This window comes from Candida parapsilosis, contig 005807 (assembly GCF_000182765.1).
Source record: "Candida parapsilosis strain CDC317 annotated contig 005807".
NCBI classification, from domain to species: domain Eukaryota; kingdom Fungi; phylum Ascomycota; class Pichiomycetes; order Serinales; family Debaryomycetaceae; genus Lodderomyces; species Lodderomyces parapsilosis.
In genome coordinates, this window is record NW_023503280.1 from 1,763,975 (window position 1) to 1,778,951 (window position 14,977).

The 14,977-nt window shown below is 37.9% G+C and overlaps 7 protein-coding genes across 7 annotated transcripts, besides 1 other annotated feature; 3 read left to right on the top strand and 4 right to left on the bottom strand. All coding sequences in view use genetic code 12, as the record gives it.

Annotated features, from left to right (window-relative positions):
- Positions 1-2,407: 2,407 nt before the first annotated feature.
- On the top strand, positions 2,408-4,114 carry CPAR2_807590 (uncharacterized protein; the record flags this gene model as incomplete). Its single annotated transcript, XM_036808669.1, has 1 exon — positions 2,408-4,114. The coding sequence occupies one exon, from the start codon at positions 2,408-2,410 to the stop codon at positions 4,112-4,114; it is 1,707 nt and encodes a 568-aa protein (XP_036665382.1).
- A 662-nt stretch (positions 4,115-4,776) lies between these two features.
- Positions 4,777-4,869, bottom strand: a tRNA (tRNA-Tyr).
- A 1,850-nt stretch (positions 4,870-6,719) lies between these two features.
- PXP2 (Pxp2p) lies at positions 6,720-8,894 on the top strand (the record flags this gene model as incomplete). The annotated part of the gene is made up of 1 exon (XM_036808670.1): positions 6,720-8,894. The coding sequence occupies one exon, from the start codon at positions 6,720-6,722 to the stop codon at positions 8,892-8,894; it is 2,175 nt and encodes a 724-aa protein (XP_036665383.1).
- A 63-nt stretch (positions 8,895-8,957) lies between these two features.
- CPAR2_807610 (uncharacterized protein) lies at positions 8,958-9,533 on the bottom strand (the record flags this gene model as incomplete). The annotated part of the gene is made up of 1 exon (XM_036808671.1): positions 8,958-9,533. The coding sequence occupies one exon, from the start codon at positions 9,531-9,533 to the stop codon at positions 8,958-8,960; it is 576 nt and encodes a 191-aa protein (XP_036665384.1).
- Positions 9,534-9,659: 126 nt separating this feature from the next.
- Positions 9,660-10,241, bottom strand: CPAR2_807620 (uncharacterized protein; the record flags this gene model as incomplete). The annotated part of the gene is made up of 1 exon (XM_036808672.1): positions 9,660-10,241. One exon carries the CDS (start codon positions 10,239-10,241, stop codon positions 9,660-9,662), a length of 582 nt encoding a protein of 193 aa, XP_036665385.1.
- Positions 10,242-10,648: 407 nt separating this feature from the next.
- CPAR2_807630 (uncharacterized protein) lies at positions 10,649-11,257 on the top strand (the record flags this gene model as incomplete). The annotated part of the gene is made up of 1 exon (XM_036808673.1): positions 10,649-11,257. One exon carries the CDS (start codon positions 10,649-10,651, stop codon positions 11,255-11,257), a length of 609 nt encoding a protein of 202 aa, XP_036665386.1.
- Positions 11,258-11,300: 43 nt separating this feature from the next.
- On the bottom strand, positions 11,301-12,287 carry CPAR2_807640 (rhomboid protease; the record flags this gene model as incomplete). Its single annotated transcript, XM_036808674.1, has 1 exon — positions 11,301-12,287. The coding sequence occupies one exon, from the start codon at positions 12,285-12,287 to the stop codon at positions 11,301-11,303; it is 987 nt and encodes a 328-aa protein (XP_036665387.1).
- A 99-nt stretch (positions 12,288-12,386) lies between these two features.
- CPAR2_807650 (RNA-binding ribosome biosynthesis protein) lies at positions 12,387-14,846 on the bottom strand (the record flags this gene model as incomplete). The annotated part of the gene is made up of 1 exon (XM_036808675.1): positions 12,387-14,846. One exon carries the CDS (start codon positions 14,844-14,846, stop codon positions 12,387-12,389), a length of 2,460 nt encoding a protein of 819 aa, XP_036665388.1.
- Between the last annotated feature and the right edge of the window lie 131 nt (positions 14,847-14,977).

A 14,977-nucleotide genomic window follows, 5' to 3' on the forward strand; every position in this document is an offset into this window, starting at 1 on the left:
AGGATCGTTGCGGAGCATAAAAACTATGAGACTACACCTAAATTGATAAACCTATGACAGCTTCTTGGTTGTGGTCACATTACACTCGGTAATTTGATAAGACGAACCAACAGTGTGAAGACTGATGCAATACGAAAGTACGTCATACCGTTCCACCAGATTCAGCTGCGGTTTCGGTACCCGTAAATCATTAATCACGAGCTTTGATGCAACACTAGATCAAAAGCATACGTAAAACATCACGCCTCGTATTCAATGATTTGCATTACAGGAGACTGACACAGAACGGCTACCTCACACAGCGGTTATACGATAATTATAGAGGGCGGGGGTGTTAGGTATATGCATGCAATCGAATTCAACTGTAAGCGGTGGTACATCTCCGAGAGAAATAAAGTTATCTCCGGTCAACGCGCGACGTTTAAAACTTCACAAAAAGTGTGACCTCCAAAGTAACTAGAACTTATAACAATTCCCACAGAAAGAACTAGAACTTTTCCTCGTCACTAAAATCGAACAATACCGTGATAACAATAAGAATACGGTCACCTTTGTTTTAGGCAGGTCTAAGTTGTCATACATTTTTCTTTTTGTTTCATCTTCCTTAACCGTTTCGCTTGCGTTATATCATAAAAAGAAAAACCGCGGGGACCAAGCAGTAAAGAAAAAAAGGAAGACCCTGAGAAGAAAAAATAATATCAGTTAAAAAAGAAACAAGTGATGTCTCACTTCACAGTGATACACCCAAGAATGATTGATACCTCCCATGAGACAAACTCATCTCGTAAAATTAGCTCGGGTATTACACTTTTAAAGTCTTCCCTTAAATCTGATTTAATCTCGTAGATTCTTGCAGTCATTTGGCCCCCCTCCTATGGATAGTGGTACTGTTCCAGAAAGCTCTCGAAGCTTCTATTCAGCGCTCTGTAGTATTCGCAGTTTAGGCTTTTACTTACACAAAAGTGTGAGTAAGTCCGGCATACTTTATTCGGCGCTTATTCCGATCGGAGAAAAAAAAAAAGAAATAATAATAAAAAAGCTGACTACTTTGTGTTATGAACACGATAGTCCATATCAAATCTAGTTGCTAGTCATCTCTTATTTCAACGGTTAGGAGTCTGCAGAAAATAGGAGAGAGAGTTGCTTCTTAACTATGTTGGTCTGCAACTGATGCAATTGTGCGTCTGAAATACAATAGCATCACATGGCATTAGATAAATAGAGCAAAATTAGTTGTCCCATTTTTTAATGTAGAAAGTTGTAAAAGAATTTGGCACCTTGATTGTATCTTCGAGAATATTCTAATTATGCCGGATATAACTCAACAATAGAGATATATATTAGCGGGTGTTCCCAAAGAGGAGTACTTCGAGTTCAAATGGTGCAAGATTGGGGGATATTGTGGTAGTAGAAGTTCCCGCGAGATTTTACACTAGCCACATAATTAAGGTCTTGTATACTTATCAAATTCATTCATTTCGTATGGGACCAATTTGCGTGAAGGTAGCTCAGCTCGAAATAAAGTCGTTGTCACCCCGATAACACAATGGCCCTTCCAATTTCGTTGCGAGTAAATTCCACTCTTTAGTAGAAGAAGATTGTTGAATGCGTTGCCTATGTCATTTGCAAACGCTAACTTACACAAAAATGTATAAGATTCTACTCTCTACTTTTTTATTTTTCTATTTTTTTGCTATTGTTTCTGTGTAATGTTTTATGAGCGTGTGATTAACGCCCATTACATGAACGCATATTCCATTATATTCCAAAAGATTTAACGCTGAATACCACAAACAATAGATCTCATGGAAGCCAATCGGTTTTTTCATGACTTTGTGAATACAAATTACATGTGAAGCTGTTTCCAAGAAAGAATTAGACTTACATATTTGCATCCATTGAAGTCTATATTGTGTTTTACTTTTATTTTTTTTGTTTTTTTTTTTTTAATCCTCACTTCAGATTTCTTGCACATAATAAAAATTAAAAGCACTAAAAAACAAATATCCATTTTAGAACGCTTGCATAATACATGATACATACACGCACGTATTTATACCCACCAGAATCATCTAATGAATTTTTCACCAAGTGACTTTTGGTCAAAAAATTTTTCATCTGAAAGCCAACTGGTGAATGATTCTATCTACAAAAGGCTATAAACAACTATCACACAACCTTACCACTGTCATTTTAATAAATTGTTGATTCACCAACTAATTAATCATCGTCTGTCAAATATCGCATACAAAATACGACAATTCAGATCTCTAAAATAAGTCAAAAATAAAAAAAAAACATTCAAATATTCTGATATTCATTCATCGAGTGATCATAAACTATAGAAAAGTTCAACAGGAAACACCCGCAACAAGAGGAAAGAGAAAATAAAAGGGCAACCCTGATTATGAATCAAGAAGACCCCCCTCAACAACCCCAATCACTTGTCTCAAAGCAAAACAAGAGAAGTAATTTCCAGTTCACATACGACTCGGAGAATTTTTTGTTATCACTAATACATAAATACAAGGAAGACATTTTCACTAGAGGCAATAGAATTAAAACTTGGGAAACAGTATTGTCTGAATTCAATAATAAATATAAAGCCAAAATTATACAAAGTCGAACAATAAACCATCGATTCCGAATGTTGAAAAAAAATTTGGAGAATAAACTTGTGCATGAAAGTCAACCTATTCCACAATTGAATCTAAATGAAAACGAGAAGTTGTTGATTGATATCATGGAGTATATGTATAAAAACAATTATGCATCAACAGATCCTTATTCATTGAGCACAGGCGATACGGGTGTATATTCGGAAACTAGACCATCGATTGAGCCTCGCGGACTGGATCATTCAGAAAGAGGAACTGTGGGTGCTAGCTACAAGACTGGAAGCAAAAGTGGTTACACAACCGGCACTTCTATGAGTTCGATCGCATCGTCAATGATTACACCATCGCATCAAGGGAGTCATGAAACCAGTGATTATTCTAGTGGCGAGTTATTAACCACCAACCCCCAAACAGCTGAAAATCCAAGCATTATAGGTGCTGGCTCGTTGTCATATTCCAATAGATTAAACCAAGTTCGAGACCCTTACATTTTACTGCATGAAGTTGCAGCCGCTCACCAATTGCTGTATCAACCACAACCATTGTTTCAACAAGATCAACCACTGAGTCTTTCTACCAATCAATTGAACGAATCAGCGGAAGTCATACATTCAGGGCATCATTCTGCGATGTTTGATGGCTTACACCAGAATGCTCATCAAAATCTCCAACAGCAACAGCAGCAACAGCAGCAACAGCAGCAACAGCAACAGCAACAGCAACAACAGCAACAGCAACAACAACAGATAAACCTACATTCAGACTCCATATCGTCACATCCCATTTTCCCCCAACATAATTTGTATTCACAGGCTGTTGAAGAATCCTCAAATGTGTTCAAAACGCCGTACTTCAAAGGTCCACCCACGACTAATCCAACATCATCTGCTGCTTTTTTGCAACCCACTACCACCCAACCACGTACAAGAGCTAGACATATGTCCATTGCCACACCACAAATTGAGCATGCCAGTTATGACCAGAACCGGTATTCAGTTCACCAGGATTTGCATCAATCAGCACCTCAACAAGATGGACTGCAATCTCAGTCTTATGACACGAATTTACCACAGACTCAATCATCAAATCAGCCGCTGAGTTTGGCACAATCTCAACAGGTGCGAGTGCTCATGCAACAACAGGCTCAAACACAAAATTCAACGCAAGCATTACTCAAACAAATATTGGCACTGCAGGCACAGTACAAGTCTGAAATATTAACAATGAAAGAGGAAATCAAGAATCTACGAGCAGAAACGACAGAGAAAATTGATCGCATATTGAGCCATTTGAATCAAAAGGCACTGCTGAATGAGCTTCTTGTTGGTTCGTCTAAATTACCCAGTCATCTGCTGGAACATCGTTCTGGGAGTAATGATCTGTCGCTGAAGCAATCACAACAACAGCAACAACAACAACAACAGAACCCAGTACAACCTAATGCAAGTGCAAGTTCAAGTGACGAAGATATGCTGTTTGAAAAGCTACAAGATTAAATCTCGGAGAGTTGGAAAACACAGCCACGTCCCAAGAAAATGAATTTGTGAAATCCACCAATTTACCCCGCTACTGTATATTGTAGTTGTTGTTGTTGTTCTTGCTTTGACTTAGTGAATTGGAACAAGAGTATGTAAAAGTTACGAAGTGTTTATATTTTCATGAGCACCAATTTTCGAGGCTCTTTTTATCACATTGTGCAGCTTGCATGAGCGAATAAAGTATGCGTAAGAAAGCATCACAAAAAGCTAAGTCTTGTTTTGATATATGCGCGACGTTGTTGGTGGGACCAAATATGAATAAGCGTGGTTTGCAGCTAGTTATGCGATTTATGGCAAGTGTAACAGAAAAGGGGACCCAAAGTGTAAACAATAGTAATTGGTTTTAAAGGTGTACCTGAAATACAAAATAAAAGTTTAAAGTTCTTTGAGACTAAGTTTGTAGCTATGTTTTGTCTTTTATTGAATTGGATTCTTGTAACCCAATGAAGAAAATAGTTCCATGAGAGGAAGGGGGAAGTTGTAATAATCCTTCCAACTCAATTGCTTGTAGTCTTTGAGGGGAAAGAAATGAAATACCATTGAACGGATAAACTATTAGACAATCTATATGAATGGACCATAAATTAGTGCGTGGTCAAACGTGAAAAAGAAAAAAAAAATCTCCCGGGGGCGAGTCGAACGCCCGATCCCAAGATTACAAAATCTGGAAATATTTACAGTCTTGTGCTTTAAACCAACTAAGCTACCAGGAGAATATATTGAAAATGTGTGTTCTGAATTTACAAAGCAACAAAATCTATTACTGAGTTGGGAATTTTAGCGGAATTTTTATACCGAAAAGGCAAATTTGTGATTGCTCTTTTTTGCACCCAAGAAAAAGAAAACGAGAGAGCCTGAGTTGATTTAATTCTTGAAAAAAAGGGCTACAATGCTAGTACCTATAATATGATTGTTAACCGCGAACTGGCTATCAACTACATTTTCTGTTTTGTTTTGCAAAACTCATTTGAGTTTTAAAGTTCATCTTCAAAATTTGTTCCACTAGTATATTGTATTGAATGTGAAATTGAATTGATCCGTTACCTCAAACTAATAGTTTCTATAGTTGTATGCGCTGGTAAACGTAATTCTCCCTCGACGCGTGTTGTGCTGGTCTCTAATTGAAAAACGTTGATTGTTGCAGGCTTAATCTTTTACCAAATTTTCTTGCCAAAAAAAAAAAAAACAATACAAAAACTCCTTGCAATAATTTGCTTCACTCTCTTGGATGATGTATTCATCGCCCTTAAGAGGGTTTATGTTCTCCAACAGGAAAACCTTGTTGTAAAAGCTGGTACAACTGATGTTACGAAACAACTTGACGAAAGCGATACCGTACAAACTATTACTGGCCATACCCACAACCCCAACAGGCACAAGAGACACCTCTCCTACCGATCAAACAATAATCGAGCTTGAAGTTTGCAACACGTACCATCATTTGCTGCAAAATTGAATGTTTGTCACATTCCACTGATTTTTTTTCTCGTTTTACAACCGAGGAATCAAAGCATGCTAGCGTTTGAGACAAGCAGGCAGCGATTCCAGAACAAACTGTGGGGACAATTTCAGGGTTATGGAAAAAAGGTTGATCTATAGACATGGACATAAGAATCGTATGATTCATGGTAATTATTATCATACATTGAAGTGATGTTTTTGGTTATAATTGAAAAAGATGTCGGCATTAATTTACAAAATGTCTACAATGTGTGGGTTTTCATTTTCTGTCTGATCTCACCCTCCTTACTCTATTATTTTTTTTTTAATTTTCTTTTTAATTCAGACAGACATTTTTTTGCCCCACATTTTTTCACAAGTTCTTTTTTTTTTTTTTAAAAAACTCACTTAGCCGCTGGATAACATCCGAATTGGAAAATGCGGATTTCGAAGGCAAGACAAGGTGAGAGGTTAAAGCTTTCAATAATGTCAACAACAACGATTCCTAATATGTACATATTGATATACATTATTTACAACTAGAATGTTTGTTTCTTGCATTCGCCTTTCACTTTTCCAGTAGTTCCTTCTCCATCTATCACAATTATATAATCCAACATTTGATGATTTTCTTCCACGTTGAGTTCCTCCCCAATTCCCACCTCTCCTTTTGACAATCAAAAAAATAAAACATGATAAGTTCACTTTTGCTTTGAGTCTGCACTTAATTATCTATTAATCAAATACCCATGGAAATAATAATCGTACAGATAATTTAGACGCCTGATTTTGGTAAAATACACATGAGAAAAACCATTTTTGGGTCGGATTTAGATGCTTTGAGCCTCTTTTGTGATTATTATCAACTTAACCCTTTTTTGGGATACATTTTTTAGCTGCCTCTTTCTCCGTGTTTTATTTTTCTCATAAACACTTTCATTGTTTCTTTATATATATAATCCAAATCTTAGTCCTTTTTTTTTCCTCTTTCTTTCTTTCTTCCTTCTCTTTTCCATTTTATTTCAATCAAGAGGTTATTACGATTCATCATTAGCTAGCTGCTTTTTACATTTACATCCTTCCCCATAACATACAACAACAAAGAAAGAAAATTTAGTTCAAAATGGCTATGGCAAGTTTACCAGACTTTGTTCAAACCAACAAGGAAAAGAAAGAACCCGAAACTGAACCAAGAATAGTCAAGGATATTATTTCATCACGCCCAGCTCCAGATCCAGCTGCAGATATTGCCAAGGAGAGAGCCAATACTAATTGGGACTTGAAGGAAGTTCATGAGTTTTTGGAAGGTAATGAGGCTAAATCAACTGAGATTTTACGTCTTTACCAATCAATTGAACGTGATCCAGTTTTGCAAACCAGACCAGAACATTTCGACATTACTCAAAAAGGAGAAAGAGAATTGGTTGCTGAAAGAATCAACAAGATGGCTAGATACATCGAAATAGAACCATATGCCAAGTTTAGAAGAAGATTGCAATTGATGACTGTTATTGATCCATCAATGGGTATCAGAATTTTGGTCAATTTGGGTTTATTTTTAAATTGTATTAGAGGTAATGGTACCCAAAAACAATATGATTTCTGGGCCAAGAAGAAGGAAAATGGTATCATTAAGCAAATGTATGGTTGTTTTGGTATGACTGAATTGGGCCACGGTTCCAACGTTGCTGGTTGTGAAACCACTGCCACTTTTGATCCAGAAACTGACGAGTTTATCATTGATACCCCACATATTGGTGCTACTAAATGGTGGATTGGTGGTGCTGCACACTCAGCTACACACACTGTCTGTTACGCCAGATTGATCATCAAGGATGTTGATTACGGCGTCAAGACATTTGTTGTGCCATTGAGAGACTCTCAACACAACTTGTTACCAGGTATTGCTGTTGGTGATATTGGTGCTAAGATGGGTAGACAAGGTGTTGATAATGGTTGGATTCAATTTACTGAAGTTAGAATCCCAAGATTCTTTATGTTGCAAAGATGGTGTAAAGTGGACCGTAAAGGAAATGTTACTTTACCACCATTGGAACAATTGAGTTATATTTCACTTTTGGAAGGTAGAGTTGGTATGGCTGCTGACTCTTATAGAATCGGAGCAAGATTCACCACAATTGCTTTGAGATATGCTGTTGGTAGAAGACAATTTGACAAGTCTGGTGGTCCACAGGAAACTCAGTTGATTGACTACACCTTGCATCAAAGAAGATTGTTCCCATACTTGGCCTTGACCTATGCCGCCGCTGTTGGTACTGATAGATTAGAAGTTGAACATAATGAATTGTTGGAAAACTTGGACAAGGGATTAAAGACAAACGACAAGTTGTTATTGAAGAACACGATTGCTGCTACCAAATCCATGTTTGTTGACTCTGGTTCATTGAAATCCACTTTGACTTGGGAAGCTTCCAACTTGATTGATGAGTGTAGACAAGCATGCGGTGGCCATGGTTATTCTGCATACAATGCTTTTGGTAAAACATACAATGATTGGGCTGTTCAATGTACTTGGGAAGGTGACAACAATGTCTTGGCTATGTCTGCTGGTAAGAGTATCATCAAGACTGTTCAGCAAATTTTGAATGGTAAAAAAGTCAAGAACTCAACCTTGGAGTTCCTTAATGATGCTCCGGAATTAGCTAAAGCTAAAAAGGCTGTCATCAGGGTCAAGGAACATGTTGATGATCCACAACGTGTTTTGAAGGCAATTGCATCTTTGATCTCAAAGACCTCAATGGACTTGATTCCACAATCTTATCAATCGTGGGATGCTATTGGTGCTCAAAGAGTCATTTTGTCCAAATTGAGATGCCATTACTACCTCTTGGAAACTTTTATTGACAGATTGGAAAACCAAATCAAAGCCAACTCACCAGCAAGACCCCACTTGGAAACTACTCTCAAATTGTATTATGTTACCAACATTTTGGGTCCATTCATTGGTGAATTTTTAAGATATGGTGTTATTTCTCCAAATGTTGCCAAATACATCACCAATGTTTACCCACAAGGATTGTGCTGGAAGCTTAGACCATACATTATTGGTTTAACCGATTCATTCCAACAACCAGACAACTTTATCCACTCATTGATTGGTAAGTACAATGGTGATATCTACACAAACTATTTGTCGGCAGTTAAAACGGTCAATGATCCACGTAATACTAAAGCGCCATACAGTGAAGCCCTTGAAGCTATGTTGAACAGAGGTACGTTGGATGAAAGACAAAGAGGTGAAAGATCAAAGGAAGTTGCAGCTATATTATCCAAGTAAAGATGAAGATATATATACATATATAGTTTAGTTTTATATGAATGTAAAAATTTGCGTTTTATTCTATATCCTTTTTATGTATCTCAATACAATGTAGTTTGCACTACTAATGGCCCAAATAGCAAGCATCCATACAAATCTTCCAGAGAAGGAGTACTTGTTGAGGAATGGGTACGCAAATTTACTCACACCGGTGGAATCGGTCGCCACAATTAACTCAACATATAACGAATAAATGATAAGTATCACCCCAGACAAAGCTACTCCGTTTATACTACTTCTCTCTTTCAATACGAGTAAATACAAGTATGGCCAAAGATGAATTTTGAAATCCAACTGAAAAGTAGGTGGGAGTGTCTTTGTATTCAAAAGATGTGGAAAGATGAGAAACAACATCCAATAAGTCACGGTCACTGCAAATTCCAAATTAGTCACGGCATTGTAGAAAGTTGGACACTTGATATGGAACATCGATAGTATAATGTATGCCATTGTGAGCATTAGTGAGATATTAGTTAGGAATTGGTAATGGCCTCCTCGAAGCAAATGTGAAGGAAGTTGTTGATGAAAGCAATCCCATAATCCACTCGAACATATAGCCAAAGAAAAGATGTGGAAAAAGTGGATCCCCATAGCCATTGAATATGAATGTTGTTGGTGTAAGTTTGATTGAAAAATCAGGAGATGCCTTTTATTAGCCGAGGAAAAAAAAAAATTTGATAAAGGAGTTTTGCAATTGTTGCAAATTGGAAGAATCTTTTACCGTTATATACTATTGCTTCTGATACTTAATATAAACCAATTACAACACGCAAGGATAGCAAACACAGAAATGCACTTGAGTCTCTGCCATTTGTTCTTGCCCTTCAAGAACGGATACGGATACCCGCTAACTCCATCAGCGATATGTTTCCCACACTCCCATTCTATATAAAACCAGTAACCAAAAACAAACCCGCCTGTTAGCATGACTGATGTAGCGAAAGACACTCTTGGTTGAAAGTCAATTATCAAGTAGATGTAAGGGAATGCATGCACTTGTAAATCCATAAACAAATTGCGATCAACCTCATCTTCAGCCACCATTTGTGGAAACAATAATACCATAGTCCAGTAAGAAAAAATGACATTGAATTCCAAATTGCTGGCTAAGTTGTAGAGCCAAATGGATCGAAGACCGAGTATGGTAAATGCAAGGTTAATCACTGCGAGCAGTAATGAACAATTTGTTATAAATTGGAATTGTCCTGATTTGACCAAATGTGGTGGTAATTTAGTTGTTAAAGAATTGTATAAGCCATTACCAAGAAGGAACAAGTTTGCAAGTCGAAATATAGCGAGGAACATGCTTTGGTGGTGTACAGAAGGAGACAGAAATTGAGTCTGAGCCGAAAGTGAATTGCTTTAGTTTTATAACTGACTTTATGGATATGAGCCCTTGTCTGCGATTCGGATTGGAATTTTCCTTTGCGCCCGCTGGTCCCGTTCCCGTGGTGACCAAAAATAACCTTATCTGAACTTAGTAATTTTCTCAAACATGGTTGATCGGTTGCTTGGAGAAAAGAGTTCAAAGCTCAGTTGTTATAGCCTCTGTACATCTACAGCATATGCCTTATCTTTTTCTGCGTGTGGAGAGAGTCAGTATCATTTGATTCGGTGGACCCACGAAATTTCGCTTTTCACATTTTTTTTATCTCATTTTTGTGGCTCTCATCTCATCTCTTCAACCAACGTCTTTTATTCAAGTACCAAAGATGGCACCAAGACAATCCAAGACGGCTAAGAGAAATAAAACTCAAAACAAAACGAGGGAAAATGAATCGGATATCGTATCTGACTCAGCAGCAAGAAATCTTCTCGCTGATCAACCAAAATTGACTCCCAAGTCAAAAGTTAAGAAGCTATCGAAATTACAGGTGAAAAAACAACAAGCAAAGATAAGGCTATATGGTGCCAAGAATGGTAAAGAGTATAAAGAAGAACAGTTGGATATACCGGTGTTGAATAGGGCTATAGTACCCGGGGTAAAAGTAAAGAAGGGTAAGAAGGGAAAGAAATTTGTAGATGACCATGACACATTGACCTTGACTAGATTGGTAAAGAGCATAAATGACAAAAATGATCTTGTCAATGAAAGTAAATTGGAAAAGTCCAAGAGATTGGAAGAAATACGAGAGCTAAAAAGACAAGAAATTGAAAGAAAGGAACAGCAAAAGAAAGACAAATTGGATGGAAAGAAAGATGAATTGAGAAACAAGGCATCGATTGCCCGATCTACTAGAAGAAAGAACGCAAAAGCTAGAAAAGCGGAAGGAGAGAACGAAGAGACCAAACCAACGAAGAAAAAAGTGAGTTTTGCTTAAGTCTAAAACATCTATATACAAAGCAACGTAGTCTAAACCAATCTTAAAAATCCAATACCAACCTTCTTCTACGAATCTGCTCTTTTCTCTTTTTGTTAAAGTAGTAGCCATAAGCAATTCCAACCAAACTGCCCCCTAAATGTGCAGCATAATCAAACGTTCCCCACCTCAAAGCACACCCAGCGGCGTTCCAAAGCATAGTACCTAAAAACAACACCCAAGCTCCACCAGGAACGGGGATAAAGAATATACCAACTGGCGAAGCTGGAAACAAGTATGAGAAACAACCGAATACACTAAAGATTGCACCCGATGCACCAAGTGATGCAACCGCCAACGAACTACCCAAAACCATTGGAATTGCAAGGGATGCAAACGATGAAAGGACAGCAGCATTTAAATACATAATGGTGAAATTGGACACACCAAGTATTCCCACCAAAGACACAGCAAATGACTGGAAACAAAGCATGTTGATAAAGAAATGGGCAAAGCTTTGATGAGAGAAAGCCGACCACAACAATGTCCATGGTGATTGGATATTATCCTTGAGTAATATGGCATACCGCATTGTGAATCGTTGTAATTGAGGCACCCTCCACATTAAGAAAACAGCACCATTTATGGCAATGATACTCCAAACTAAGGCTTGAGGGTGTTGCTTGAGCACAGATAAAGGTGTGTAGTTGTATAAATAAGGTGTTAAAAGTGTTGTTCCCACACAAAATGCCACTGTGAATAGTAAAGGTTTCTTCAACTTGTCCCAGCTGGATCTATTATAGTACAGATTATAGCTCTTCCAAGTTGGACTTCTACTTAGTGGTGATTGTTTCATTCGTTGGTTCATAAACTGTTTAAGAAAATTTCTTTGCCATGGGTTCATTGATGATTGTAAGATTTGGACATTGCTGTTGAACAGAACATTTTTGGCTTGCCGTATATTCTTTGGCGCTAGTGACAAAAGGCTGCTATTGCTAAACAAATAATTACGACCTAGACTAGGTCTCATGAGTCGTAACGATTGGAACATAGGTGGTGGAAGTGATAAAAGGTCAGTTCAATTTATAGCTCGATTTCAATTTTTTCTTTTCTCTTTTTGATAATTTGTTCTAAACTCTTCTACTTAAACCTACTCAAATTCATCCTCCTTTTCTTCCAATTCAATCTTTGATTTACCTGCTAGCCTTGCAGCAGCCAAGTTCTGCGTTCCCACTTGTTTCTTTACCTTCTTTGTCATCTTTTCAATTTCAGCCTCGGCATCCTCTGAATCCTGCTCTGCGTATTGCATAACCAATCGTCTTCCTAGTAAATGTACCCCTTCCAATTGCTTCATGGCATTTTCAGTCTCTTTTAATAAATTGAATTCAACAAAGGCAAAACCCCTTGCACTTTGATCAAATTTCTTCGGTACTCTAACCGATTTCAATTGACCGAAAGCCCCAAACAATTCCAAAATGTCTTTACGAGATGTTTCAAATGGCAAGTTCTTGATAATGATTTTGCTAGTTTTCGAAGATTTTGACGGTGCCGTGGATGACGCAGCAGATCCTTGCTTATGTGATATCTTCAATTGTAATTTGTGCCCATCCAAGACGTGTCCATCTAATGTTGCAATTGCTGCATTTGCTTGAGCAAGCGACTTAAATTCAACAAAACCAAATCCCATACTCAATGTCTTCCCAGTATTTTTTGGATCGGGCTTTGTTTTCACCGTAGCCAAGACAAAGCCATGTAATGGTTTGAAAAGGTCAGACAATTGTTGTACTGTTGTACTGAAATTGAGGTTCTTGACAAATACAGACACAGTAGGACCTTGAATTTCCTCTTCTTCAACTTCTGGTTCGCCTAAAATATCACTGGCAGATACTTTTGCTTCAACAACTGATTCCAGCTGTGAAACTCGAATGCTCTCATTCTCAACAGGCTCACGAGTGAACAAATCTTTAGGACCTTTCTCCAAGTAAAGAATACTTGAACCGAATCGTTTGTATGCCAATTTGGTAAATGCAGCTCTCGCGCTAGGAGCATCGTTAAATTCAACGATGGCAATTGTTCCTGATGGGGGCATGATTATCCTCTTGATTTGGCCGTATTGTGAGAATAGCTCACCCAATTGTTCTACGGTTGTTCCAAATGAAAAGTTCTTGACTAGTATAACCTTGTCATCTTTTTCCTTTTTGCTGAAGCTTGCTAGATCTACACCTCTGTCTTCGAAAAACTTTCTCACATCACCAATTACGTGAGCTTCAGCAAGTGCTTGCTTCACTGCCGAGCTCGAATTTTCTGGGTCAATCAACTGTGATTTAGTGACACCTAATTTTGCCGCCATAGATTCCATAACTGCGTCCGTATTCATATAAAGAGAATTCCAGCTGAATTGACTTTTCGAAGCTTGTGCCCTCTTTTTCAACTCCCTCTGCTTCTTCAAAGGTAAATTTTTCAAGTCAAATTCATCCAATCTGTGACTTTTCTTCTGATCTGCAGCAAGAATATGCAAGAGTCTACCTTGAAAAATTTGTTTGTCAAGTGCTTCAAAAGCATTGACAGCATCCTCGGTGTTGACAAATTGGATGTATACGAAACCTTTTGATTTTCCTGTTCGTGTATCAACGGCAATGTGCACTTCCTCAAGGGGTCCGTATTTCTCAAACAAATGTTTAAAGTCATCTTCAGTGGCTTCGTACAGAATGTTTCTAATAAATAATCGTCCAGTTTCTTCAATCTTATCTTTTGCTTTTTCTTCTTCAGATTTGTGTTCAGCCACATGATGAGCAGGGTATTCTTTTTCAGGTTTGCTTTCTACTTTTTCAGAAGTATTCGATGGCACTTCACCATCTTCTCGAATACGAATACTTCGCGACTTTAACCAATCAAAATCTGAGACATTTTCATCCTGGGGTAGAGGAGCAGTTTCAGTCTCATCGACTTCATTTAATGGCATCATCTCTTCATCCCCTTCGTTTTCCACTGGCCCATTGAAATCGTTGTATTCATCATCACTCTCTCCCGCTGGAGCCTCTACCACTTCCGGCTTAGAAAGTTCAACTATATCACTCTGATCACCCTGTAGGGCTCGTTCCAAGTCGGTATTTGAAGGGCCACCAGAGCCATCAGCTAAGGTATCATTTGCCCAAGACTTGACTTGATACGATGGTTTCATGACTTCCATGTATTCTTTAAACTTTGGATCGCTCTCCATCTCTGCTTCAATTAATGATTTTCGTTCCACCTTCTGCTTCTTTGCATTGAGCCTGTTATTCTCCTCAATCAACAGCTCCTCCTGCCTCCTTAATCTTTCGTTTTCCCTCTTTCTCTTTTCTCTGAACGAGATTGGCACATCTGGATCAGAAAACGACTTTGCCAATTGAACATCTATCCTTGAAGTATCAATGAATGATTTATTGAAAAATTTTACTGCTTTCTGTGCTGCATCATCCGATTTGTATCCAATGAATGCAAATCTCCTTGATTCTCCGTTTTTTGATTTCACCAACTTGACATCAGTCACGTCACCTTGTTGACTAAAGTGTTTTTTCAAGTTGTCCTCAGTGTAATACTTTGGGAGTCCCTTAACAATCAATCTTGACATGGATGTACTTTTGCTGTTGTTATGGAAAGTGTCTGCTGAAAGATAAGTGTTAGCGATGAGCTTTTGAAAGAGAAAAACTCCAAATTTGTGACTAGTAATTTTGTGCAACAAAGTTCATGCGGGAAGATCTT